The sequence below is a fragment of the Dermacentor andersoni genome, chromosome 4 (assembly GCF_023375885.2).
Source record: "Dermacentor andersoni chromosome 4, qqDerAnde1_hic_scaffold, whole genome shotgun sequence".
Lineage (NCBI taxonomy): Eukaryota > Metazoa > Arthropoda > Arachnida > Ixodida > Ixodidae > Dermacentor > Dermacentor andersoni.
In genome coordinates this window covers 107291408-107319154 of record NC_092817.1, presented here as the reverse complement: position 1 = coordinate 107319154, position 27747 = coordinate 107291408, and the positions used below count along the sequence as shown (strand labels likewise).

Here is a 27747-nt window from a genome sequence, read left to right as displayed (position 1 = left end):
TCCCAGAATATCGACCGGCGTTTCATCACGACGGCTACAAGAGACAAATCTTTGCAAAGAGGCAGAGATGGCCTCTCTCCGCGTCTTCTACATGACGATAGCTGCACGGCGTCGTGTGTATATCAGGCACACTGCATGAACTACGTGCAGAGTGTTTTTATCTTGCGCGCATGGTACGAGAAAGCTGGGAGCTTGTCAGCAGGGCCGAGAGGCGCTACAGCTGTTGCCAACTCTATGCTGTTGACTGAGGATCTTTGGGCACGCTTCATGCCTCCACGTTCTATCTTTCTCTCCCTCCATCCCTGAGCATACGGCGGCCTGACCAGCCTCCCCACTCCACTTGTGTTAAAAGCTAAAACACCACTAGAACGAGCACTCTCTCCCACTCTCCTCATTCCCCGCCGTCTCTTTTTCCTGCCGCTTCTGCAAGTGGAGTGGCGAAAGGGGCGAGGAGTCCTCAAGGCTTCGATCGCATAACAACACAACCTTCTTTTTCTCTTTGTGCGACAGGACAATCTGCGCGGAGTTTTCATCCGGGCGCGCGCGTTTTCCGAACTGGCAGAACGTGTTCGCTCTATCTTCCGTCGGTGCGAACAACATCGGCGCCGGCATCGAAAGGAGGCGTGAGCTGCCGGAGCGTCCGCGACGGTGCGACATCGTCGATCCGAAACATCAGTATCGGCGCGGCATCCGGAGCGCCAGCTTCTTCATGATACACACGCGCAACGGGCGACCAAACCACGACTTCGGAAGTGGCGACTGCAGCAGCAGCAACAGCACTAGCGACATGATACTGTGCCTCTTCAACTGGCTGCTCTTCTGCATCGAGCTCGGACGGTTGTTCGTCCGACTCGCGCTGGCGTCGGCCGAGACGCTGTACCGCGCCCTCGTGCCGAAGTCGAGGAAGGACGTGTCAAGCAGTGTAGTCGTCGTAACGGGAGCCGCACGAGGTCTGGGACGCGAGATCGCCCGCAGCTTCGCCAACCTCGGCGCCAAAGTAGTGCTGCTCGACATCGATCAGGTGAGCGCGGTGCGCGCAACCGCGGACTTTGTGCGCGGCGGTTAGCGTAGTACTACTACTACAATGCATCCGTAACGCAGGCAAATTTTTTTCAGACGAAGTGTCAACTGTGGCTTTCCTACTCTGTTTAACAACGTTTCTCCGTTGCATTATAAAATTGAAATGAAAGTCCGACGTGCTCTGTCAACACTGCATGCATCGGTGCGACGGACTCCTAGCTCGACTATGGTGCTGCCATCACTTGCTGCAGTCCTTTTTTGTTCTTGTAAAAAAGCTTATCGCACAGCGACACGAACGAGCGGTGGTGCGGCGTGTTATAATCTTTCATCTGTTGTTTCTTGTCGTTTGCTTTGTTTTTCTGTATTGCGTTAAGCGGAGGTACAGCGCTAATCAATACGCGGCTGGTGCGGAGGCTAACCTTTCTCTGAACAAAATTAGTTGCCTATTTCATTTCTATGCTTGTTCTTGGCTGGTTGGATCGTGTAGCTCGTGATCCCACATTGATAGCTTTTTTGTACGCTGCTACCCGCGCGAAAACTTCCCCGTCGATATATAGCACGCCGCATTCGCCACCCGTCTACCGAATGCATGCAGCTGGTACCGACTTTGTCACTTTTATTTTTCACTCTCTCGCGCTGTCGATTGCACCTCTTGCCGTTTTCGGCTCGCTTTTCCGATTCTTCATTCTTTCCTGGTCACACGCGCGTGGCCTTGAGTGGACAAGGAAGAAATCCGCAAGGCAGCTCGTTCGATGAGACGGTTTTGCGGCGATTCTTTCTCCTCGTTTTGTTTGTTTGTTTAGTTGGGCCCCTACAACTCTTGCGTCATAAAGATCCCTATTTATACTTGGCAAGTTTGTATGTTCACGACGTTATCCAATCATTTGGCCTACGGGCATATATATATCGTTCCTGGGAGCAGGTGCCCTTATTTTCTTAGATGTATTTGTTCTTTCTTGTACAGCCGTAAAATGCATTGAAGATGTGCAATACAATATTCGTGTTTAGGTGTCATATGAAGTTCGCACCTTGAGAGAATTCTCTTTTATTTATTTATTGTACCTTCAAGGCCCGAAGACGTTGCAGAAGGGAGTGGAATGAAATACAGCACATGTACAGACGACAGGTTATAATAACAATAAAAAATAAGAATGCAGATTAACAGAAGTTTTGACCATCGCAGCAGTAAATAGCACCATCGTGCCACAATCCATAACAAGCGTTACTTTCCAGTAAAATATGCAGCATAATGACATTGTGTAGATGTCTCACCCAAAGGGAGCTCATTGCTCTCTGTATCGCTCTGTCAGACCTCTCTTCAGCAATGGGCCATGCCTCATTCACCACATCATTTTGCTGTCATGATCTTTATCCTCTCGACATATGTTGCTTATTTGGGACCATGCATGGTGTGCACTGTCGCATGCATGCAAATAGGAGCAAAGCATTTGCTGCAACAGTGACGTGCAACCTTGTGCAGTAAGCTGTAGTTGTACATTATACATTTAAATATTTGTTGCAACTACTGTTCAAATGAGGCGCACGTTTTTTCCCACCTTCTCTTTACTTTATAGGAACAATCATGCAGAACAATAAAGCTTTTTTTTCTTCATAAAGCATTCAATGAGCACTGCTATGTCAAAAACTGGGATGTTGCAGAACACTGATAGTTGAACAGAAAGGGTTTGAAAAGGCATGAGTACATGTTGCTCCCGCATGTAGTGCTCACAGTTCAGAAAATTCATATTTCCTAACTTCAATGTAAGAACATGTGCAGGTAATTCACCTCCCAGAAACAGGCATGTGGGTGAGTTTCATATGCCATTGTGAGTCGATGGTTCTTTTCATTTCCTTGAAGGAGTTGTCTTCCAATTGTGCAGTTAGAACAGCCACTTTACCTCTGTGTTTGCCTTTACAGTGTGTTCTGCTTTGCTATTAGAAGGAGCCATTGTATGAGACTATTGTTGTTTCAAGTACAAATACAAATAAGTATGCAAATATTTTAGCACATTAGGAGGTCCCAGAGTAAAATTTGTCAAGGGGACGTCCTCTTATTAGTGGCACATAAAGGCAGTGGGTTACACCAGTATATATAAAATAAAACAAAAATTTCACAAAAAAAGACATGAAATACATGTCGCACATGAGATCTATGAAGTATGTATGAAAAAACACGAAATAAACTATCAGCAGTAATAGTTAAAAAACAGACAGTGTAAAATTAGTAATTACTAAGATACAAAAGTACTAATAATATTTCTAAATTAACCGGAACAAGGAAAATATGTATAAACAAACAAAAACAAGGGAATATTACGACACAGGTAAAGTGAATGTAGACTAATAAATTATTTAAGTTGTTTTTTAAAGGACTGAACAGAAATAGATGACTTAATGTTTGTTGGGATAGAATAGAAGTTCAATACCATGAAAACTGACTAAATTTACCATAATTAGATTTGACCTTTGCTTATAGAAGGTTATTACTTCCAGAAAATCTAGTGTTATTTTCTATTAAGATTAACGGGCACACACTGTCAGTAAATATGTTGTGATGAGTTGGACGAAGCAGAGTGATTGATAGCTTATGCTCAGATAACTGGGTAAGAGGTAGAATACAGAGCTGTTGGAAAATGGGTGCAGTGGGTGCAGTGGAAGGAGCTGAAGGTCATAAGCTTTAGTGCTTGATTTTGAAGGCGTTCAAGATGATTTGGATGTATACTGTGAGTGCTGCCCCACGATTATAAGCAGTATGATAAATGATAATGAATCTAAGAACAATACAACGAACAAAGAATATGATGTTGAAAATACTTGCATATTTTGATGATAATGTGAATAATACTGAATGTTATTTTTTTCAGAAGTTAGTCTGACAGTTGTTTGTCTAAAATGACACTTAGAAACTGAAAACTATCAGATATTGGTATGATATGATTTTAATGATATACCTGAAGAAGCTGGAATTGTGGTCCTGAGGGTTAGGAAACAAAACAAAAGTTGTTTTTGAAGAATTCAAAGATTACTTAGTGAGCAAAATATGTTGATATTGTCAAGTTCGGTGTTAAGGTGATCTTGCAATGCTGTCAGTGACTTAACGAGATGAATAAATGGTTGTGTCGTCAGCATAGAAGAGGCACCTGGAACTGGTAAGTGCATTGGTTAGATTATTTATAAATAGCAGGACCAAAAAGGGACCCCAATATGTAACCTTGAGGAGCACCACAGTTGATTAACTTAGCCAATGAAAGCTCATCATTAACATGCACAATTTAAGACCGATTAGTTGGGTAGCTATGGAGAAGTTTTAAAGGAGGATCAGTAATGCCTTAGGACTCTGGTTTATGCAGAAGAATTTGACGGTTTAGAGTACCAAATGCTTTAGTTAAATCACTCAAGAAAGGGGCTGACAGATGGAATAGCACACTATGGTATAAAGTTTGTAAACAGGGATAAGGTGCTTCAGAAAGGCTGGCCAACGTTTTGATAGGAGGACCTATCTTCGCCGAAGGCGGCCTCGTCATCCTCAGCATGTTAGTTTTAAAGGGTTAGGGCAGTGACGTCACGTGTGGGTGTTGTCACTGGCGGCGGGTTTTAAGGGGAGAGACTTCAGAGGTAACGAGCGCTGTCGTCCGACGTCTGTGAGCTTCGGTCCCAAGACAAGGGGACAAGAGGGGCTTTGGAATGTGTAAAACTCCAGAAATATTTTTTTTATTTAACTACATGTTTAACACGGGTATAAAAGAGAGATTACACAGACTTGGACACCTTCAGGAATCCATAAGTCATTTAATGCACAAAGGGGTCATTGAACTCCTCTTCGCTCATTTTATTCAAAGGATGAAAAGAATAAAAGTTACAGTGATGTTTCACTTGATGAACACAGGTTTGTATGACTGCCGAAAACATGCACAGTGAGCTCCATGGTGTCGAAGCACAAAAGGAAAGGGCGTGAACGCAATCGCTACATCGATCTCGGCAATGCGACACTTGCTATGCTGCAGGGAAAGCGTATATTGCTACACATGCTGAGAAGAGACGCCGCGAACATGCACATCGTGTATGGTGGCGTCAAAGCACCAATGGAAAGGGCGCGAGCACAGTGATTTTGTTCTCCCCCTTCAGGCACCTTGTTCCTCTGGCGCTCGCTTCCCTCGTGATTTCAACTATAATCTCACCGATTTCAGAGACAGGCCATCTACACTTACGCATTAAAAAAAAATTACCTTCTCCCCACCACTGTGAGTGTTCTATCCTCACTTTACCTTGAAATATACCGTAATTTAACATTTATTTATGGCTGCGCCAATTACCCCATGACGTTGAAAATTCGCAAATCTCATATTTGGTTTTCGACTGTCTATGACAAATTGTGAAAATATTCACAATTGTGTATATGGAGCAGTGATATTAAATCAGTTTGTAGGAGCCTGCAAGATGGAGGAGTGAGTGAGTGAGTGAAACAACATTATTTGGTCCACAATAGACGCGAGCAAACTCGAACGTCACCTGGCTGTGCCCACTCGGGGACCATCAGGTGAAACCTGACGGCCCTCTCGCGAGCCCTCTGGACTGCCAGGATCTGAGAGGTCTGGTCCTGGGCCGTAATAAGCTTCATCATTTCCTCTTGGGTGAAAGGGGACCGGCAGAGGCGCAGCCCCACAGGACATGCTCGAAGTCCGCATAATCACCACACAGAGGGCAGTCCGGGCTTGGGAACCATTCGGGGTACATTGTGTGCAGCGCCGCGGGGCTCGGGTAAGTGCTTGTTTGCAGAAGTCTGAGAGTGGCTGCCTGGGCCCTGCACAGCGAGGAGTGTGGCAAAGGCAGGAGTCTTCTTGACAGATAATTATGTTTGCAAATCTCGTTGTACGAGCAGAGAGGCTTGGGTCGCCCAGGAGAGGACGCGTTACCCGGCGCACGGTCAGTCAAACCTCGTGCAGCCAAGTGCAGTTAATCAAAAGGAAAATTGTCCTCCACCTGACTTGCAGCTCAATGCTACTAAGGAAAGCCACATGGGGTTCTCAGAATGAAAGTGTTGCAGTTGAAAAAAAAATTAATCCAAAGCTACAAACGAAGCCCATGCATGTTGCTCAGAAAGAAAGTTTCTCCCTTTAAGAAAAATTCGTCCAAAGCTACAAAGGAAACCCGTAATGGTTGCCCAGAAAGATTGCTTCTCAGCTGAAAAGAAGTTTATCTGAAGCTACAAAGGAAACTGATAAGGCTTGCTCAGAAAGAAAGCTTCTCACTTGCAGAAAAATTTGTCCAGAGCTAAAAAGGAAACCCATATAGGTAGCTCAGAAAGAAAGCTTCTCAATGTAAGAAAAATCCCCTGACCAGGATGAAGTTTTCGTTTTAACTGTGAAGCTTTCTTTCCCAGGTCAGTTTCCTCTCTAGCTGTGTGCTGCAAGTCGAGAGGATGACAATTTTCCCTTTCTTAGAGCACATTAGAGCTTAGAACTGGTGGGGAGCACACGCGCCCATTTTCCCCGCGTCGTCGCGTAGAGAGCAGGCATAGACACGGGAGAGGCGCACTATGCCCTCTCCCGATTCTCCCTCGCTCTTGCGACGTGCGCGCACCCTTCCTCCCCGACTCGCGGGTAGGTAGCTGACGGGCGAGGAGGACATTTCCCTCGTCCAGGTAAAAAGGTACAAAACAGCGCGACCGGGGGAGACCCTCTCTCTCTGACGCCGGACCCCTAACCTGCCGGGCTGGAGTACCTGCCACAACCCGTGAGTGACCTCGTTTGCCTGACTATCCCGGGCAACGAGGCCAGCCTATTTATTACTATTACAGAGCGGACGTCCCTCTGCCAGTGTTCTTTATTGCCGGTAGCAATAAACGTTCTTACAGTTGACGCTGCTGGTTGCCTTATTCGTTCGAAGCCGACATAGCCACGATTCCCGCGCTACAGGTTGTGGAGTAACACAAAGCGACTCCATGGGGCTAGATCCGGAGCTCGCCTTCAGCCCTAGCCGCATGCAGAGTGGAACCTCCACAAACTACAGCATGACATTACAGATTGTCAAACTCAGTTTCTTATGCCATAACTGCTTTGCTGAGTGAAAGTTAAATGATGTACAAACCTGTTCTTTGATGTGCAGGCTCGCAACAATGAGCTGGCCAAGACAATCCGGGCATTAGGCGGAAAGGGCTTCTCTTTCACATGTGATGTCACAGACGAGGACCAAGTGAAGAACATAGCTCAAAAGATAGGACGGCTCATCGGAGATGTGGACATTCTGGTGAACAATGCGGGCATTGCCCAGGCCATGCCCATCCTCAACATGAACCCAAGCCAAGTTCGACGCACCATGGAGGTCAACACCCTGTCCCACTTCTGGGTAAGTCCTACGTTCATGTCATATAAAGCAAAGATGCTTATGTGCCTGTGTACTCAGATATCTTGTAACGCATGTAAAACAACATCAGGCAGAATAAATTAGACCAATTCCCTCATCTTTCAGTGGCCATTATGATTTGGGCATCACAGAATTTCACATTAAATTATCAGAGGGGAAAACGGGGCTGCAATCGTTCTGCCGCCATGAGAAACATGGGCAGTATGTAGATCTTTCTGATTTGGCATTAATTTGTCAACAAAAGCATACTGCCGTGTCTTTTATTCTTCTTTTGTTTCATTCGTGTAGTGTGTTACACAATTTTGGTGCGTAGTAGTGCACAGATGTAGTCTGCCTCAATTCACTGCATGATTGTGGCGATTTTAACTAAGCGTGCTAAATGTTGATGATGTTTACCAAGAATTATTTTTAATATTATAAATGATTATTTCTGTTTGTGATGTTGAGAAAACAATCAAATGGTGGAAATTAGAAGCTAGATGACTCTTACCATACAAAGACATTGTGGTGAGCATTTGCTTTAGAAACATTAATGTAAGAATCCACAAGGTCTCTAAAGCCAGAAGGACAACATTTAGGCAAATCCACCATTCCCCCGATGCAGGATGATTGGCCATATTTGTGGTGCGCACAGACACTAGAATCAAATTTTTCTCTGGTATTCTTGGAATTTAACTGTGTGCCAGGTGTGTATTGTGTAATGAAAAATTATATTGGTTGACCAATTAGACACCATTTAGGCACCATACCAAAGCACCGAAGAATCACCTCCCTCTCCCCTGTACTACTGCAGCACTCAACTTATATTGCGCGGACACTTCTTAAAAGACAAAGTGTTGGGCCAGTTATTGATCTGCGTAATGGAACATGTTTAATGCTGCTGAAACAACCCAAAGAAGGACAGACATAACAGATCGCTACTGTTATGTTGTTTATGTAGTTGAAAGTATCGCTTTGTTTTGTCTGTCCTTCGTGTTGACCCGCATTAAGATATTGTGAGCATTATATTACCCCTTCATCTTCTTTAGTATATATTCATCATCATGGCCAGTGTCATCGTCTTCAGCGTGCGACCTGCGAAATAAACCGTTGAGGCTTAACAGCTGTCTCGCAAGTGGTGGAGGTGCGGAGGTGGTGTCTTGCGAGACAGCTGTTAAGCCTCAACGGTTTATTTCGGAGGTTGCACGCTGAAGACGATGATGCTGGCCATGATGATGAATATATACAGATGAAGAAGATGAAGAGGTAATATAATACTCACAATATTTTCTATTATGTGGCATTGTAGCGGCTGACCAAAGGATTTTCCATAGAAATAGTGAAATCTTATAATCAAGTCAAATCCAAATATTAGAGATGGTACTTGAATATTGAATTGAATACCAAATATGTTTTTGCTTCTGAAATTATGAGAATGAAATGTGGAAAGTGGGGTGCAGCAAAAAGATCACATTTATTTCTTTCAATACACATAATACTATGTGGAAGTTTTGACTAAGCAACTTGTAAAGTGAGCAAGAAGGGAATAGTACTCACAATTCCTGGCTGACTTAACAAGCAGAACTTCTAGTGGCCAATGAAACATACGCGTGGACCTTATTCTACTGCAGGCAATCATTGTAGCAAACCAGTATGTTCAGTTATAATCAAATCTTCAATGAAACTGGCTATTGCAATTCTATAACTGAATACTTTCTATCTGAAGCGTAAGTATTTGATTTGTTTTTGAAACTTTGGAAATTCGCAGATGATCCAGGAGTTTCTTCCCAAGATGCTCGAACGCAAACAGGGCCACATCGTGGCAGTCTCGTCTGTTGCTGGGCTGGTGGGAGCAGCCAACTACACTGAATACTGGTGAGTGTGGGAACCAGCCTTGGTTTTCCACTTGAGTCTGGCTTCTTGAAGGCACTCTGCACTTTTGGCAATTCAGCTGCTTCAAATTTAGCTAATACCCACCCATCGTCATGGCCCAGTGGCTATGCTGCTGTATCAGCTATGCATGAGGTAGTGAGCTAGGTTCCCACCAATGGTGGCATCATTTCATTGGGCATGAAACGCAGTTGCACTTGTGTGCTGCACACTGATCTGGCGCGCTCCACATTGTTGCCCCTCATAGCTTCTGGGTGCTCCCCTTCAAGCGCTACCTCTTTAGGTGCTACATGCGCAATTGTGCACACAAAAATGATGCATCGAAATCAAAAGCACTGCTTAAAGTTGCAATATTTAAAATATGCCACAAATGTCTTGAATCACTCCTGATTGGACCTGTGCTGCAGTTTTGAATAGTAAGTCTAAAATGTATTTAGTAAAATTAGTTGGAAAGTAGATGGCGAGCTATCTTCCCTTGCAGTGTTAGTGTCCTCATGTAGCAGATTCACTTCTGTCGTGTTCACAATGTTTTATGTCAGGCATGTAATATTTTAAGTGTCTGGATAGGTGCTGTCCAAGTGTGCTAGACATGACACAGTGAAGATACTCATATCTGACATTCCTATGAAGAGTTGTCGCATGGAGTCCACATTTTAAGCTTGAGAAAACTCAATGAGAAATTGAAAACTCCTGATTTCTTGTGAAGCTCAATGGTTTTCAATATTCTAAAGGTGCAGAAAATGTAAGGAAATTAAATTTTTGATGCACAGAAATAATTTATACCTGAAGGCAATAGCCAAGCAACTGTACAGTTGCGAGCAAAAGTTTCAGGACCAAAGGTGGCAATTTTCTTTTTTCTTTTTTTTTCCCAACCTGGGTATCCCGGCTGAAATCAAGAGCACACGCCTATGTGTGCATGTTTGATTAATACAATGTATTAAACCAATTCCAGGTCATGGAGCTGCTATAGAAGAGATTTTAATTTTTTGCTGATACTGTGGTCCTAAAACTTTTGCTCATGACTGTACATCCAGTCACTCAGTTAGTCAGTCAAAATAGGGAATTCATTTACTTTACATGTCTAAGGAAATAGCTTCTTCATATTTCCATCACACCTTGCACAAACTTATTTTTGGTTTTGAGCGTGCATTCAACCCAAATGCGTGAATACAGAAGCAACGTGCCAGCCCTTTCGAAGCTTTTTGTAGCCTTTAGAAACGTCGTAACATGCTTACATGCATAGATCACTTAATCTGTTATGAATCCCTTTTTGTTCTCATTGTGCTATACACTTAGAATGGTGCAAAAGGCCCATCCAGGCCACTTTAGTAAACACTAAGATATAATTGCTTCTCCAAAATATTTAAAACTCCCTGTTGGATGTACAGGGATGAACAAACAGGCAGAAAAAGATGCACACATCCATGCACACACACATACACACAAACAAACAAACAGAGAGCATCACGTCATCATTTTTCTGTTTTTGGCAAGTCATAACCAACACCAACCTGTTATCAGTCTTGTTCTTTCACTGGAGCCATTAAGATTGTCTTGTTCATAAAATCTCTGTCATTTCTTGAATTTGCAAAATTTCTGGACACTCTCAGTCAGATTGTTGACAGTGTATGCAATGTTATTTGGCTGCTCGAGGAAAGTTCAGACGTCATAGAAACTGAACTAGGACATCACTGCAGTTAGATCGCAAATTTAAGGTGAAATTTAATTGCTGCACTAAAATAAAGATATGTTTGGATTAATATTCGTAATAGAAGAGGGGCGTGTCGCAACTAACAGCACTGGTAACAGTTGTTATGAGGTCCTTCATAGGGCCCAGCAGTGCGAGTAGCACGTGCTGATTTTCGCGAAATAATAATACAACTGAATGCGGATATATTTATGGATGCAAAGGGAAGGAAAACACAGTTGTGGGCAGCAGAGGGATGAGATTGAAGTACATAGAATGGCATGTTTTGTCACTGGCGTCCATTGAAGCCTGGTTGCTTCACACTGTGCACAATCATATTCTCTTATTTATTTATTTTTTTCTCAAATACGTAACGCTTTTCGACCCACTCTGGAATTGTAGCTTTTACTGACAGTCATATACAAGTGCGCACCGCCTTGCAAGCCACATCTAATGTCACAGCACATGAGCCAAGCCATTTACTGAGAAGCATTATACCCTAGCAACAAAGCAAGTTACGGAATTTTTAGTGATTAATTGGTGCATCTATTTTTTTTTTAATGCATGAAAGCAGGCGTGCTTTTGAAGTGTTGGTATATCTCTGTTAAGGCTAGGTGCTTTTTGAAGTGCCTGCATGCAGAAATTGCGATGCCACCATTGTTAATACCAACTTTATTGGAACACCCATAACTTAGGAAATCACAGGCACACAACACTCACTTCCAATGTTCTTTGCACAGCGCATCGAAATTTGCGGTGATGGGTTTGATGCTGTCGCTGGAGCGGGAGCTGTCACAGACGGAGGCGGGGCGTACCATCCGCCTGACGACCGTCTGCCCTGCCATGCTGTCTCGTGGTTTCTCCAACATGGGGCTGCCTTACCTGAGTGCATGGTGGGTTCAGCAAGTGTCCACATAATTGCGTGTAAAGTGACTGTGCCTCTGGCCTTATGTGGCATAACATGTCGTTTCTGTATTACACACCTTGTACGCTAAGTGAAACATCGTTATTTCAACAGCAGCATACATGAAACTTCCACAATTTTAAATAATGTTATTGTTTGCCCTTTTGTTTGCGCGCCTGAGATCGCGAGAGCTTCATGAGGAGAAGCGCACTTGCGGGGGTGGGATGCGATGGGAGAAGCGCACTTGCAGGGCGGTATATGGTGGGAGAAGCGCACTTGCCGGGGCGCAGCGCGGCACGGAGTTCGATACATCGACATGCCGGTGCACGGGAGTTTTATATACGCGAACAATAGCGCTATACTTTTGCATGGGATTCCTAAGGGGATTTTTCAACTGTTCGATATGGGCAATGATTTGATATATCCGGGATCGACTGTGTATATATATATATACACACGCACTTACAAACACAGTAAAACCGATCATTAATACGTTTTGGAAAAACTGCGAAAAAAGACTTGCCAACCGGGAAAACGTATGATCCAAACTAACTAAAAAGTTTTGACAGACTCGGCTATTGTTGACGTCTACGTAATGCGAAGCGTCGCGCGGATCATTGCGGGCCCGGGACGCGGACGCGCGTCGAGCTAGTGGTGCCGCGGCGACCCGAGGCGCGTTTTCTTTCCTTTTTATTTCTTTTTTTTCCGTTTTCATGGCATATTAAGAGGGCGACGGGAAACCGAAATGAAATCAAGCTGGTGGTGCGACGCTGCAGGGAACAGCGGTAAGTTTTGGTTATAGCCTATTAAAAGCGTGCGCTACGCTTCCAACGGCACCACACAAACAAGCGAAGATGCTTATCGCAATAGGATTGGTGGTAATAGCTGTGAATACCGCTTGCGACAACCCTGGTGAAGCTTGGCTAGCGCCAAAATGAGAAACTGAGTGTGCGCCGGCGTTTTCACATGAGACGGTTGTTCAAGTATTGCGGTGAAGCTGCCGTAGCGGGCAGCTATATACTGTTTTCGATCACGCGTGCCTCGCGCATTTTCTTGTTTATCTAGGATCTAGCGCCCATAAAATGTATCATACGATCGCAGTTTGGTGCCGTACTGAACATTGGTGCCGAAATTTTTTTTTTTCCGGGAACCTATGAACCACTAAAAATGAGCGTAACTCTATTGGGTCATTTTGCATGTTCTCGATTGCCAACGTTGGCGCCGGGAAAACATATGTAACAGGACTGTATCAACAAGGCTCTACTGTGTGTATATATCACTGAGGCTGGAAAATGCCTCAGTGAGAGTTATTTTTGTCATTGAAAGTCCTGATTATCAGTCACACATAATGAACCATTACAATCCCGTGTCACAAAAGCTTTTTGAAGCGTGTCGCTAAAGTCAGACAGAAGGGTCGCTAAAATTCCCATAAGTTTTAGTGAACTTTGTTAAATTTTAAATATGGCAGGCATTTTGGAACACTATATTATAAGCTAATGTGAAATAAATAAGTTACCTAGATGTTTCATGTATGTGTAATGTCAGTGCATGTGACTGATAAGGAGTGAATATATCAACAGAGTATACAGTTCTCGGAGTTTGAAACGCGATACTCTGATAACATGGCGGCTGGCACTTTATTACGCCACCATTGGACGCTGGGGACATTGAGCTGATGCACTTTTATGTCACATGAAAGCGAGAGTAATTTCGATGCATCGTGATGCAATTGGGTCCCCTCAGCAATCACCCAGCAGTGGCGCAAGAATCACTGGCTGCCATACTGTCCGAGTATAATGTTTAAATCGTTGAGCACTGTACGTGGCCTTTATTTATATATGTTTGTTTGTTTATTTGTTTGTTTGTTTGTTGATACTGCAATGCCCATAGGGAATCTTGGCAGAGTGGATTATGAAAAAAGACTAATTACAAAATTAGTAAAACGGTAACAAATACCAGACTTACCAACCTTAAAGTGCAAGGAAGTGCTACCACCGAAGCCAAGAAATACCAAAATTTTGGGAACTATACTAGTTGGTTCATTAGTCAAGGCGCACAGAGCTTATTCTTTAAATTATCTTTGGGGATGCTTCAGAAGTGCATCAGAACATTCACATCAAAAGTTATTTGCATCGCAGAAAAATGGAAATGCTAAGAATGTTTATTCGTGAAATATCCATGGAATGGCAGCCAAAATTTGCCATTTTAGTGGTGACACTGCCGCCGGTAGGTCAGAATAGTCTAGTGGGCCCAAAAAGTAATGCTCTAAAACATGACTCGATGACTATATATTTGCATCTTGTTGAGATCAGTTCAACGCAAATGACAAGTCATAAAATTATTGGCGTCTATATGATGATTGTAACCAAGCTCTCGAAATCGAGCATCTTATGATAAAATCCTAATTGTCTTTTCATAATTCGATCATAATTCAATTGCACCTTTTTTATGATAAAAACGTAAAAGCTGATAGATATGAAATACAGACACAAATCACAGCATATGAAAGAAGGAAGAATGCGATTTCAGCACACAACTTCTTAAACAATAGAGTCAACACTTGGTTGAAGAACTGTATCATTAGTTAGGCTGTTCCAACTGTTAACAATTGTAACAACATAGTCACAATTACAAACAAATTATTACAATTGTTGTTGCAACAAATTGTTACAACAGCAAATTGTTAACAACGCTGTTATTCATCCGATGTCCTAAATATTTAAAGTGAGTTCTTTTGTCAAGAAGCAGATTATTTGCACAAAACATAAATTTTAAAGGTTTTCATTTCTGAGTAATAGTCATAACAATCTTTTTGAAATTGGTTTCCATTTGCCAGAATTGACATCATTCAGTAATCTTCAGGAAGTCCTGATTCAGCTTTTCTCGGTCAGAAGAACTTTTGATCTCCGAGCAACAACACAATTGTCAGAGTACAATACAATTTTAACTGAAATATCTGTTATTTGTCATTAATGAATATGAGAAATAAAAGCGGCCCAAGTACTGATCCCTGTTAAATGCCAGTGCCTACTGAAAGTCGTTCTGAACAGTGGCCTTCGTAAAAAAACATATTGCTGCCAGTTTCTTAGTTAGGCTGACATCCAGGTTATCACTTGTGTGTTTTTGAGGACTTCATTTAATTTATAAAGTAATTCTTTCTGAGAAACTTTGTCAAATGCTTTGTTGAAATCCATAAAAAGTTGTGTCAGTTTGGTTACCATTATTCATTGCTACTGCGAAATCATAAACTATATCAGTTAGTAGCTAAGTAGATGTATAAAAACATTTCATAAGCCTGCATTGATATCGTACTAATATATTTACGTGATGGATGATGACAGTTTAGATTCTGTGTTTACTTTCAGATTGAAAGATTGCAAACAGAGCACAATTCAAAGGAACACAAATAACCTGCATTTCCTAGCACGAATAAGCACTTAGTCGACATTGTCCCTAAATATTTCTGGTTCTTGATATTAGTGATAGGAGAATTAAATTCTTCACCACATGTTGTTAACACCACGATGACAATTACCCAAGCTTTGTACAAGGTAAATACTACACTTCTGCCCTTGAGCTACCTGAAAACCGCCATGAAGTATTCGTTGGTTGGAAAGCATTGAGAAACAGAAGCAAATTGTTCAGACTTATTCCAATTGATATTGGGAGATCATTTACTGTTATGCTTGCGAATGTGCCCCAATCAAGTGCATGTAGTGATGCCTCAGAACCGGCAGCATTTCAACCCGCTCAAATCGGTCTTGTAAAAAATAAGAAAACAATCTTGTGAACACAATATGAAGCCTGTGATTGACCACTATGCTGTGAAGCACAATTACAATGTGAAGACTGCCAATATGAAGGCAACCATTGCTTCATCATGGTCATGGAGCCTTTGCATCATACAGCGATTTGTGGCTGCCCACATGTAACTTTTGAATAGTGAGCTGCATTCTTGAAGGCCATTTTTGAAGTGGCTTTCCTAGTTTCTATGTCCCTAAAATGTTGTCACTTGTTTATTCAAGTTGCCAGAAAAGTCACCGGTCGCTGAGTAGAAAAGCTTATCACTAAACGTGTAAGAAAGTAACTAAATCTAGTGACAGAATAGCTTAAATGGCAACATTACAGACCATTAAACTATTAAAAAAATAGCGCATTTTGTGTTTTCATAGGTGGTTAGCTTAGACAACCCCAACAAACATGGGACAATTTAAGCAGTGGAAGATGAAATTTGTTTTGGAACTATAGACGACAGGTTTCCTCAGCAATCTAGGAGTGCAAGGCGCGCCGCACAGACGGCTCGCACCGCGCAGACGGCTCGCACCGCGCAGAATCGGAACTCTGCCTAATGCAGTCAGCCGAGGGCCATCTGCATGGCCCAAAAGACAGTCTCTCTGACCAAGCATGGAATATGTTGTAAAAAAAGTATATACTTTTGGGGTTGCTATTCTGAAAGACAACTTGGCCTCTGTGGTTGTTTTGTTGAATTTTTCAGTGTGCAGCTGACAGTCACCATTTTTGAAGCTGGCAGGGGAGGGTGTCAAATGGCATACTTTGCCCCCCACTTCTGACGGTGGGGGTAGGTGCCCCCCCTGGTAGCTATTCCTATGGCCCCAGGGTGTCAGAATGAATCTGTAGCCCTGCATGCTGAAGTGGACAGCTCTGTATTCATTCTGACCACGTGGGATTCTTTAATGTGGTTAATGTGGAACTAAATCTAAGTACCCAAGCATCTTTGCATTCCAACCCCATGAAAATGTGTTTTGTTGCTTTAGTAGCAAAAGAAAAATGGCAGGGGCACCACTGAACCCAGCCCTCATTCGTGCCCAGGTTCCCCAGGATATTTCCCCCAGTGGATGCCAAGGTAGCAGCACGGGAGGTGGTGAGCCGGGTGCTCCGGGACGAGGAGCTGATCGTGCTGCCAGCCAGCTTCAACCTCATCCTCAAGTTGTCTGTGTGAGTGCTGCTTCTGGAGTAGTCAGGGTTGTAAAGGACAGCAGATGTACTTACACATTTCTGGGATTAGTTTCGCTGACCATCTGAATCTTGCCGACAGTCGGGTAACTATGTGCGACTAGACGGGGACATGAGCTGTGCTGCTGAGGAGTGCAGGTTTCAAGTGGGAAGTTAGGTGACTGACCAAGTTGAAGTGTATAGTACAGTCTACTTCTGTTATTTCGACCCTCACAGGGCCGACGAAATTGATACAGTTGTCCGGCGAGTCAAATTAAACGAGGTGCAGAAAGAAACCACAAAAACACACCGCTGATCCATTTGGAAATATTTGCTCAATTTCAACAAACACATGCCTCCTTTCTATGTGTCTAACATAGCAATGACATTAAAATGCCTAAACGAAGTAGAAATCTAACGCGCACCCGATTTTTCAATAAGCAAAATTGTTGCCCTATGGAGTGAGTGAGTGAGTGAAAACTTTTATTGAGTCTTTCAAGAGTTTCGCGGTTACGAGGTCTCCGTCGTCTTCATCTTCTTGGCGCTGGCGACTTGAGACTTCTCTTCAGCAAAGGTGGGCCCCTATTCCAAGGCTCCACTGAGTCGTGCTGCATCACTCGCGTGCTGCACTAGGGCCCTTTGGGCCGTGAGCTCGCTGCTGGTGAGCCGACTCTCCCATTGCTCCGCACTCGGGTGTTCGTGTTTGTGGAATGCTTTGTTGCATTCGCACTCCCAGGTGATGTGGTAGAGTGTAGGTTTGGCACCGCACCAAGGGCAGGTGGCCCTGTATTGTGTCGGAAACATCTTATTGAGCACGTGTAAGTTGGGGAAGGAGTTTGTTTGTAGTCTGCGCCAGCTGGTCGCTTCCTCCTTTGTGAGGTCTTTGTGTGGTGGCGGATATCTAAATCTATGGAAGCCGGTTTCATAGTCAGCTTGGCCACACCGATTTTTTTTTTCAGGTCAGCTTCGCTGCAATGCATTCGCGTTATGCGGTAAAGCATATGAAAGTTGCAAAGGCAGTTTTGGTTTCTTATCCAATTGCACTGCGCAGGCAATTGTTGGCCCAGTTTACTTTTACAAAGGAGGCGCATGTTAAATCGGGTAAATACCGTAATCAGGCATTGTGAGCCACATTTATTGCTTGAAAATATTCCTAGGGCGGGTCAAAAATGGGCATTTTCGACAGGAGATGACTTGTGTTCAATGCATTCACTGTCCCCTGAGCTCCACTGAGACAGACGCTGCCACTAAAGGAATCGCTGTTACAATCACCATAAGCGTCAGGTGCGTCTGTGCTGACTGACCAATTTTAGGATTGAAATAACGAAAGTTTAGGCCCATAGAAATGCATGGGCGCTGACCGGGACTCTATTCCAGGATCAAATTAGCCAAAAAATCACATGAACGGGAGTCGCATTAACAAAAGTTTTCTGTACTGACATTTCGGATCCACACAGAACCCATTTTATCACAATGCAAACAGCTTCAGTAAGTGCTATAGTCAGTGACAGGTCAAGAGCACGCTGGCAAGTGTCCCTCAAAGGGAAGATTGCCGCATTCACACCTGTGCTTTCACTTTCCTCGAGCACTGCCTTGCCACGAAACCCCTTACTTTGCTGGGGGAGCCGTTGGTACTTAATGTGCAAGTGATGAGTCTGTGAAGGGAGCAATTGGGGATAGGTTTGAGACGAGATCAGTCAGCTGAATCCTGCTCCTAGTCCCATTTTCAAGTGGCCCATCTGTTCGGTAAGCTGTCTTCTTTGTCTCAGCATTCGGACATTTTGGCCATTCTTGTGCAGTGTGCTCATTGTTTTCGGACAGTCAGGGCTTCTCGTCTTTGTGCCAGGGGCATTTGTAAGGGAACATTTCCTAGAATGCCGAGGGACAAATGGCAGGTGCGTCACGCTTTGTCGGGAGGAGCCTCTCCTGCATTCTTGACTTGCCACCGGCTACAGCAGCACAACGCAGTTGAGAAAATGCATCTACAGTAAAAACTAATATAATTCATATAATTAGGAAAATTGGGTTATTCAGACTTGCTACATGTTACCGGAGAGTGAAAGCATTGCTGTGGAGACCCAAGCACTCATTAAATTGTAGTCCCGTGGCACGAAGGCAGCGAAATGCAACCAGAGACGCACGCAAAACGAGCAATAGAAGCAAACGACCTATTCGAAACGTGGGAGGCCAAGCTAACCCTCGGGGACCTGGAAGACCAACGACAACTCGTCGCCAGGGCCAAGAGGGCAGTCGAAGCCAGAGGGTTCCTGGACTAAGGAGCCTTCCCACCTTAGGGTGATACCCGTCCTCGCTCGGGACACTGTTTCGTACAATAAACGTTTATTTCTCTCTCTCTCTCTCTTAGTCACACACAACCTACTTCAGACAGGCAAAGACACCATCCTCTTGCTGCTTTTTATGCCCTTGTTAGACCCAGATTGTTATTTCTGCGCACATTTCATTCTAGAATTAAGCCTCTGTGAGAGATTCAAACGTAAAGGGGTGTGCCGGTAGGCAAGCAAAGCCACTAACTTAGTTGCAATCGGCAACAGAGTAAGCAAAAGTCTCACACCATTAGTGGAAACATGTAACTGGTATCTGTGCCTATATACAACAGTATTTTGTGTATTGCAATGGCTACAGCAGTAGCAGCAGCAGCAACTCACAAGTTTGTCCACTGTAGCTTCATTAAGCCCTCCTGAATTCTTGGGAGTGAGTGAGTAGCTTCTGTGAAGCCCTCCTGAATTCTTGTGAGTGAATTAGGGAGTGAGTGAGCGAGTGAGTGAGTGAGTGAGTGAGTGAGTGAGTGAGTGAGTGAGTGAGTGAGTGAGTGAGTGAGAGTGAGTGAGTGAGTGAGAGAGAGAGAGAGAGAGAGAGAGAGAGAGAGAGAGAGAGAGCTCTAGTAGTTATATTCTTCTGCAGCTGGGGCGGATTCTTCCGGGGAGGCTTCCTCCTTGAAATATTTTGGCACTCAGTCCGATATTTAAAGCCAAGTTTTCTTCACGGACTACTCGATATGATCAGATAATTCCACTATCTGAATGCCTCTAACATTCACCATGCTTGGTCTTTTCCAGGGTGCTTCCCCACAGTGTAGGCAAGATAGTGCAGGAGTACCTCGACTACATGGTGAACCCCATGACCGAGGGTGGCACAGTCCTCTGAGGAGCTTCACCCCTTACCATTCTCGTCGCCTTCATGGCTCAGGCCAAGTCTTAAGGCAGCTTGACTGTGCAAGCTGCAAGCTCATTCTGCACATCAGCAATCCCCAGGTCTTCCTTTTGTTGTGCCTTACTTCAGTCACACTGTGCACCGATTTTGCACGTTGTGGGCTGTTGGTCACTTACAGTGCCGATGTTTGGAGTTTCTAGCTGAAAACATAGGTCTATTGCAGACAGGTGCGATAAATACAGCTGTACACGTGATCATATGCAGACTCACCTAATTGTTGGAGTCTCCTGCTGATATTTTTTTTTTTTTTAATGAGGCTGTCAGTATTTGCAACTGCTGCATTAAAAAATGTGGCACATTTGGTCTCATCGGAAACTGAAGTCAACATTTTGACCTGTGTGTGCATATTCGTTCGGAAATGTTTTATGTTTAGATGCCGGACATTTCCTTTCTGTCCTGTAGAAACAGCTTTGGAGTGTTCGTTTTGTTGTTAGCAGTTTATTGGCATCCAAAATTTCTTTAATCCAATCCATTCCACACGTTGCTGCATTTGTATGAGCTAGGTTCGGGCCCATACCGTAACTTGATTAGGCTATAGCATGCTCTGGACAATATAGTTAGGCTGCCATGGTCTGCAAGGCATTTAATGAATGCAATACGTCAAATGTCATAGATGGCACTGAATATGAGATGCACTGGGCAGTTGATACTGATAAGAAGGCATTCGCCAGCAGCAATGGTCCTTGCATACTGTAAATTTTATTTTTTCTAGGTGAGCACAAATCACTACTGCTTTCTCTCTCTCTTACCATGAAAATCTGGTAGCTGAACAATCAAGGGCAATGCGTTCATAATTTCCTGAAGTATGAAGATTGGGGCGCATGTTGAGATAGAGGGCATTGCACGACTAATTTCTGGCCATCTAAAGTCTTAAGCATTACAATCGATATCGCATTAGAATCAAGTTAAATACGATATCAAAGCTTCCGAAACTAAGAACCAACTTGCAGAGGGCAGTATGACTGCGACAGGCGTCACAAGGTATGGAGAGGGTTATGTGGTGTTGTACCAAGTAATTAGTTAACTCTGTTGTTCACGGGTTGCTTTTACTGTCATTGTTTGTGTGTTTAAGTTTGTGCAAATATGTTAGTATTATATGCGCATCTTGTGTTACGTTACACAGAGAACCATTTTCTCCTTGTCAGTCTTAGTGGTTCATTGTAATGGTTCTAGCCTACGTTAAATGTGGTGCACAAAGCATTGTTTGTGTTTTGTTTTGCATATTGTAGAATGGATTCTTGGCTACCACTTCATTACTCCATGCTTTCTTCTGTTTGTTGCGATTAATTATAATTGATCAACCGATCCATCCGCCTTCTCTTCAAAAGTTAAACACATGTTGGTAGGAGCTGCACAAAATTGCCTTTCCTTTTTCAATATTCATATGATAGGCTGGCTCAAAAAGAAATCTGTGGCGCAGTGCATTTTCATGGAAAAAAAAGAAGACAGGCACTAGCTCAGAGATAATGTTTAAAGTGCCAACATATTGTTCATGGTTCATTGAGCACAGTGCAAGCTTACGAGAAACGTGTTTCATACATACGAAACATGTTGTGTTGTGAAACATGTTCTGCTGTGTTGTCGTTCATTGTTAGTCTGAAAGAAAGAGCGAAATTGAAGTGAGGACATTTCTTATCCCCTCTATCTTTCATTTTTTTATGCTAATGCAGTTGCTACTGTCACTCGTTACATACAGGTGCTTAAATTGACAACTGTGCTTAAGTGCTAAAAAATTTTTTGCTTAAGAGCAGGCTTGTGCAACACATTGGAGAAAGTATAAAGTGCAGTTGAAATATTTATCTGACTAGTCTGCTCCTGACAGGCTGGTATTACGCCTCTTGCTATATTGAGACTAAATGACAGCTTGTATCATCGTGTTTCTTCGAAAACATTCAGTATTTTTTGTTTCTTTGTATTGCTTACCACAACACCATTCCCAAGCAGTGCTATGAGTTTTCAATGTGACGCTACTATGTGGGAATTTAGAATCCTTGTTTGCTATAGACAAACTTACGCAAAGTATGCGAATGTCACCTCTATAGCACCTTTTAGAAATTTTGAAAACACTGCCAGAATGTGCTGCTGATATATGTATACGCAATGTGGTTATGCTGTCCACACTCCCTGTATTTAGCTTGTTTGCAAACTGTAGTAGTGTCATTCAGATGTGTTTTAGCACTGAAAGGGTGCATGAATTGATACCACCACATGTCATCTCAATGAGTTTGCAATTTTCAAAATGGTAAAGGCACATGTGCTGAAGCTAAGACAGCCCATAGTTAAGACGACCTATGGGCCTTGTCCTGCGTGACATATACATTGCTAAATTGTTTAATTCATTCTGAGAAGTCTACTCTCCCCACACACGATTAGGGGGTGGCACAATTTGTCCCTGCTGGTAAAGTGTTTGTAATGTGGCCCACGATTACACAGCCTTGTGATTGGCCAATTTCCTGTACAGCTGCCGTAACCGACAGAGTGCTTCGGCATCCCGATTGCTTTTGAATTCTCGGACTTGTTTTATTGCTTTTCCATGTCAGCGCAATATGCACTATTCAGAATTTTAGGCACTTCAATGCATAGTGACTGAAATACAGCATGCAGAAACAGGGATGTACTGAAGAAAGACACACGCAGAGCACTTCATAGGTGTCTGTTCATTCTGCACGCCATTTTTGCCCCTAATAAGCAGTCAAATTGTGTGTTTGCTGCTTGCATTTGGTTGCAGAGTATGTGAAACGTTAACCATCATTCATGGTACCTAGGCTTGTACACTGATCTTTGCCTTGTGCTTCTCGCTAGGTGTGAGGCCTGTGCACTCATAAGGTGAACCTTTCTTTGCTAGCCCTCCCGGACTTTCCTGACTGTGGCTGCTAGCTGAATGCTGCTGCTGTCTTATCGAATAGTTTGCACGCAGTTACAGCGCTGCCGCCTTTACTACCCTTATAGGTGTTCAGGCTGCTGGCCTTGTTTTCTACGGCATGGCTCAGTGATAAAAGAAATGATACCTAAATAGCTTCATTGGAACAAGTATATGTAATCAAGAGCACAATTCCTTTAGCGATGCAAACCTTTCTATGCCTACTTTTCTAACCATTAGGCCACAATCGCACCTATACTTCTGCTGTGCCAATGCCAACTACCTCTTTGAGATGATTGTCGCGTGTTGATGATGAAGATGTTTTTCATACTTTGGCACATACACGCAACAGGCAATTTGCCCTGAAGAGGGGGCTACATTTAAAATAAATACAAGGAAATGAAGATGAAATGAAATGAAAATATTGGTGGCAGTGGCAGGTGGCTGCTCCAAGTGAACCACTGTTTGTGCTAAAATTTTACACAGACATGGCATATTATGGCGATCTTTGTTGAGTGCCATGCTCAGACGCAGTAGTTGCCTGTTTGGTCCAGAAAATGTAGGAACTACATGTCTCCAGCAATACAGGATGCAGGACCAAAAAAATGAAAATAGTGCTAATATTGAGAGGAACAGTGGAGCCATCTGCCACTGTTTCGATGAAGCACAATGCCGCTGTAACAATCACAGATGGAACCACCGTTTCGTTGTTGAGAGAACCTCTGGTTTTCAGCCGGGACAGGCCACAGAAAACACATGGTCATTGTTTATTCTTAAAAAAATTGGCAACTAGTGTGTCTAAACACAGTATCAAACAACATGCACCGACAAATGTCAACCCTATGCTAAATTTATGTGCGGATCAGCCAGCAGTTTCGTTGAAAGACATTTTATGCCTGGCTCCCTGATTCATGCAACATGCAGTGTTATCAGTGAGATTGCACAGCAAGGTTGTCTTGTGAGCATCTGTTAGAACTACTATATTTGAGCATGAATTAGCTCCCTCGAAGTAACACACTGTGCATAAAATGCTCAGGTTGCAAAGTTCCTCCTCGAAGTTGTCGTCCTGCAGTATTCAGGCATATGTACTTAATTTTTCCTATCTCAGTGTGCAGTGAGGCTTAAAGACTTTGTCTCAAATTGATGGAAGAAAATTGGTGACATTCCATAAATGGATGAGCGTGCACCAGGAACGAAGTTCGTGTGATGTATTATTTCTTGTCTAGTTTGAGTGGGCTTGACTGCACAGCACCTGAGTCGCTATAAGCTTACCTGGTCAGAAATTAGCGGCTAGTGCGTGGACACCCACGTTGCTGCTTTTAATGCTGTGATGCAGGGTGTTAGGACCGTGTAGCGCTTTCTGTAAACAAGTACATGGGTACCAGATCAGTTGCTATGCAGAGAGAACATGAAAACAGGGCATTGAAGCTTGTCAAACTGGGTGATAATGTTTACAGTACAAAATTGCATAACATGTTATTATAAAATGTTTTGTTATATTTTTGTAGAGGGAAAAAAATGTAAGTGTCAACAATAATCCCAGGGCTAGTAAGAGCTCCTTGTTTCTAGTTTTGTTTCTTTATTGCTTACCCCTACATTTTATATTTTTGTTATATCATTGTTATTTAGCATTGCTGGTGCAGCTTCACTGGAAGGTGTGGCTTTTCTTTCTATCTCTCTCTCTTTAAAGTTTTGATCAAGTCGAAGAAATTGTCTGTCAGTTAATTGTCCAACTTGTCTTGTTTTTTTCTGCAGGGATAAATTTTTGTCCCTTTGCTTTCAACTCTCTGCAGAGATTTGTAGGCATTTTGTGTGTGTACAAATGTGTTCGTGCGTAGTACTTCAACTAGGGCCAGAGGCACGTAGTGACCTGTTGTTAAAATGCCTTATATAATGGTACTCGGGTGGAACAATTAGTACTCACTTTCATAGCTTAAGACCTTTAATGTGTACAGAATACAGGTGGACACTCTTGATGTTCTCTGTAACAGTTCTTATTCTTATATAAGGATAAACACGCAGCTGTCACCTGATGGTGCTCAGACTGTGTCTGCATTGGTTTGTGGAAGCAGTGTTTGCTGGTGTCAGACATATTATGCATACATGTTATGGTAAAAGTGCCACTCTTCTATGCATCTTAAGTATGCTACAAGTGATGTACATGGTTTTGTCATGTGTGTGTGATACAAAGCCAACAAACTGTGTTCAATTAGGTTTCATTTCCCCCCAGAAATGCCCCCCCCCCCTTTATTTAACATGATATTGCCAACAGCATATGCCACGAAAGCAGGAGAATGTGCTAGAGGAAATATTGTAGTTATGAAAGGCTTTTACTCTAAATAATAATCTCGACAACACATGAAAGATGGTGGCGCTGCAAGTGTCATTTACCAGTGTACTTAAAGAGCGCCTTACCAGGTCTGGCCATCTTGAGTTGACATGTGTAGTGCATACAACGTGCGCTGACGGTCATGTGTGCAAAGTATTACATTGCTACATGCCGCAGAAAGAGCTGAAATGTCAAACCAAACGCCTTTTGCCTTTCTCCTCACGGGCGCCGCACTCCCTGCCAGAGAGGTTACATGTATGCGCAGGTGTGCCTATGTACAGGTATATGCTGATGTCACTCATAGTTACACGTGACTTCAAGAATTATTCAAGGCAGCATATGGTATATGTGTAATGTGTTGCTTCAATAGACAAAGTAAAGTTTAGGGAAATAATAAAGCACACAAACCTAATGTCTGCTTGTTCCCATGTCGTACACTCGCATGCGCAGACAACGAAACTATTTCATTTTTTACCGTGTTCCAACAAGCGATCATGCTCTGTGATCCGCTTGCATCTGCCTCAGTGTTCGTGTAGCACTGATTTATACTGCACGCAATATTGTGCACTGCGCAAAACGAGACAAACGCAACAGCTCGCGCGCTATACCGTCAGCTAATGTGCGCTGCGCAGCAAGAAAGGGAGGGGAAAGAAAGACGGGGCCTGTGACGTATGCGTCACGCGATCCTCGAGCACTGGTAAGGGAGAACGCAGGGAAGGAATTTCACTTGCAGAGGCTAGACGGGGCAAGTGGAGAGAGCGTTATGTTGGCGGTGATGCTTGCCTCCCGAAATCATGGGTTCGCGGCACTGAAATATTTCTATCTTGGCTATTAATGAATCAGTTTGAAAAATTCTTGTGGCAAAACGCTCCCTAAGGGCACGTAGCAACTTTCAGTGTATAACCGAAATGCTCTATGTGGCCTGGTGAGGGGCCCTTTAAACCATTAAAACAACCGTACACATGTATGCAACATGTAAATAGTGCATCTTTACTGTTACTCCTGAATAATTTGGGGCTGCACTAGATTTTTCTTTACTTGGAAGTGAACTTCCAATATAGCCAGAATGAATGTCTTTCTTTTGGTGCTTCCTTACGGTATCGCATGCTTTGTTCAGAGCATTGTGCAGAGGCTACAGAGGAGTCATCTTTTGTAGCGTGTGTTGTAAGAGATTAGATCCAGTGCTGCGCATGTACTGTAGATGAGTTCTTTTTCACAGTTTAATTTCTTTGCATTTACAGTTACGAAAAATTCAAATAATGTGTGTACGGTAAATTCTGTGAGACAGTGCAGCACTATAGAAACAGGCACCAGAAATGTTCCAGCATGAACTATTTTTGACAAAACTACAGTCAATTATGAGAATCTCAAAAAAATTTTGTCACCACAAAAATTAAGTTCTTTGCAGTATAATGTCAGTAGAAACATGCATTTACTGTGGCTAAGGTTGTCATTTAAGCTGGCTGCGATGCGTTAATTCTTTTTTTTTTTAGGGGCTGGGTCATTGAGAATTGAAGTGCCAATAAAACTGAAAAAGAAATGTAGTTAAAAAGATTTTAAAAAGGAATTTTAGTTTTCGGAAAGAATACCCCTGCTTTCTTCTTTTTTTCATGAAATCTTGAGGCAAGAGCGCATGCCTGCATGTGGTTAGGCACATTTTTTCATTAAGATTTGTCCTATACAAAAATGTTCTTTTTGTTTGTTTGTATGTTGGTATCTTTACAAAAAAAAGAAAAGACTAATAATTTACCCAATAAGGGCAACCTTTTTCCATTTCGAAACGTTGTAGCTGTATTTGTGAATGACTATGGCAAAATAATCACTGTAATGGAGAATATGGTGCCATGCTCCAGTCTTTTTTTTTTTTTAACTTTTCACATTTTCACTGCAACCTTGAGGCATCACTTGTCATTTGATCTCATTGTGTTTTGTGTTTTCGTACGACATGGCCTTGTGCTTGCGACTGCCTCTGGAAACAGCAACTGCTTCACAGACAACAAACTTCACACTGTTGTCACCTGTCTTCCAAACTGTGAATAGATATTGCGAACTTAGGTACTTAATTTTGCCTTTCTTGAGCATACTAAATGTAGTACATTGCGCATACTGAATGAATGTATGTTGATAATAAAGTTGTTCCTGGTTGTACATGTGTGCTTGTTCATTTCTACAGCTTGTGCACCTAACTCTTGGGCTAAGGTCTTCTTTAGCATTGTGTAACCCTTCAATGTAACTAAGTTGATGTAATGGTAAAGAGTATTGGTACTCCAGCATCCTACTCGTAAAGCCAGTAGTATAAGACTTTTATTCAAAGTATCCTTACCATTCCCAGAAAAATGTGGGCTCTCACTGGATCCAAACTTGATGGTGTCCTAACCATCATTAACAGTAATGCATTAACAGTAAACCTGTGTTGCCATCTCAATATTACAAATTTGTGCTGATGTCGTGAGTCTTTACCATGTAATCACTCTATTTATCTGCTGCATATCATTACTTCATTTGTGCAGAGTTCAGTGTAGTGACCTCAA

At 42.9% G+C, this 27747-nt stretch overlaps 1 protein-coding gene across 1 annotated transcript; it reads left to right on the top strand.

Moving 5' to 3' along the window:
• Nucleotides 1-105: 105 nt before the first annotated feature.
• Nucleotides 106-27364, top strand: LOC126536577 (short-chain dehydrogenase/reductase family 16C member 6-like). The gene is made up of 6 exons (XM_050183599.3): nucleotides 106-1021; nucleotides 7126-7365; nucleotides 9131-9237; nucleotides 11680-11832; nucleotides 16674-16799; nucleotides 19874-27364. The coding sequence occupies exons 1-6, from the start codon at nucleotides 710-712 to the stop codon at nucleotides 19959-19961; spliced, it is 1026 nt and encodes a 341-aa protein (XP_050039556.2). The 5' UTR covers nucleotides 106-709; the 3' UTR covers nucleotides 19962-27364.
• Nucleotides 27365-27747: the final 383 nt, after the last annotated feature.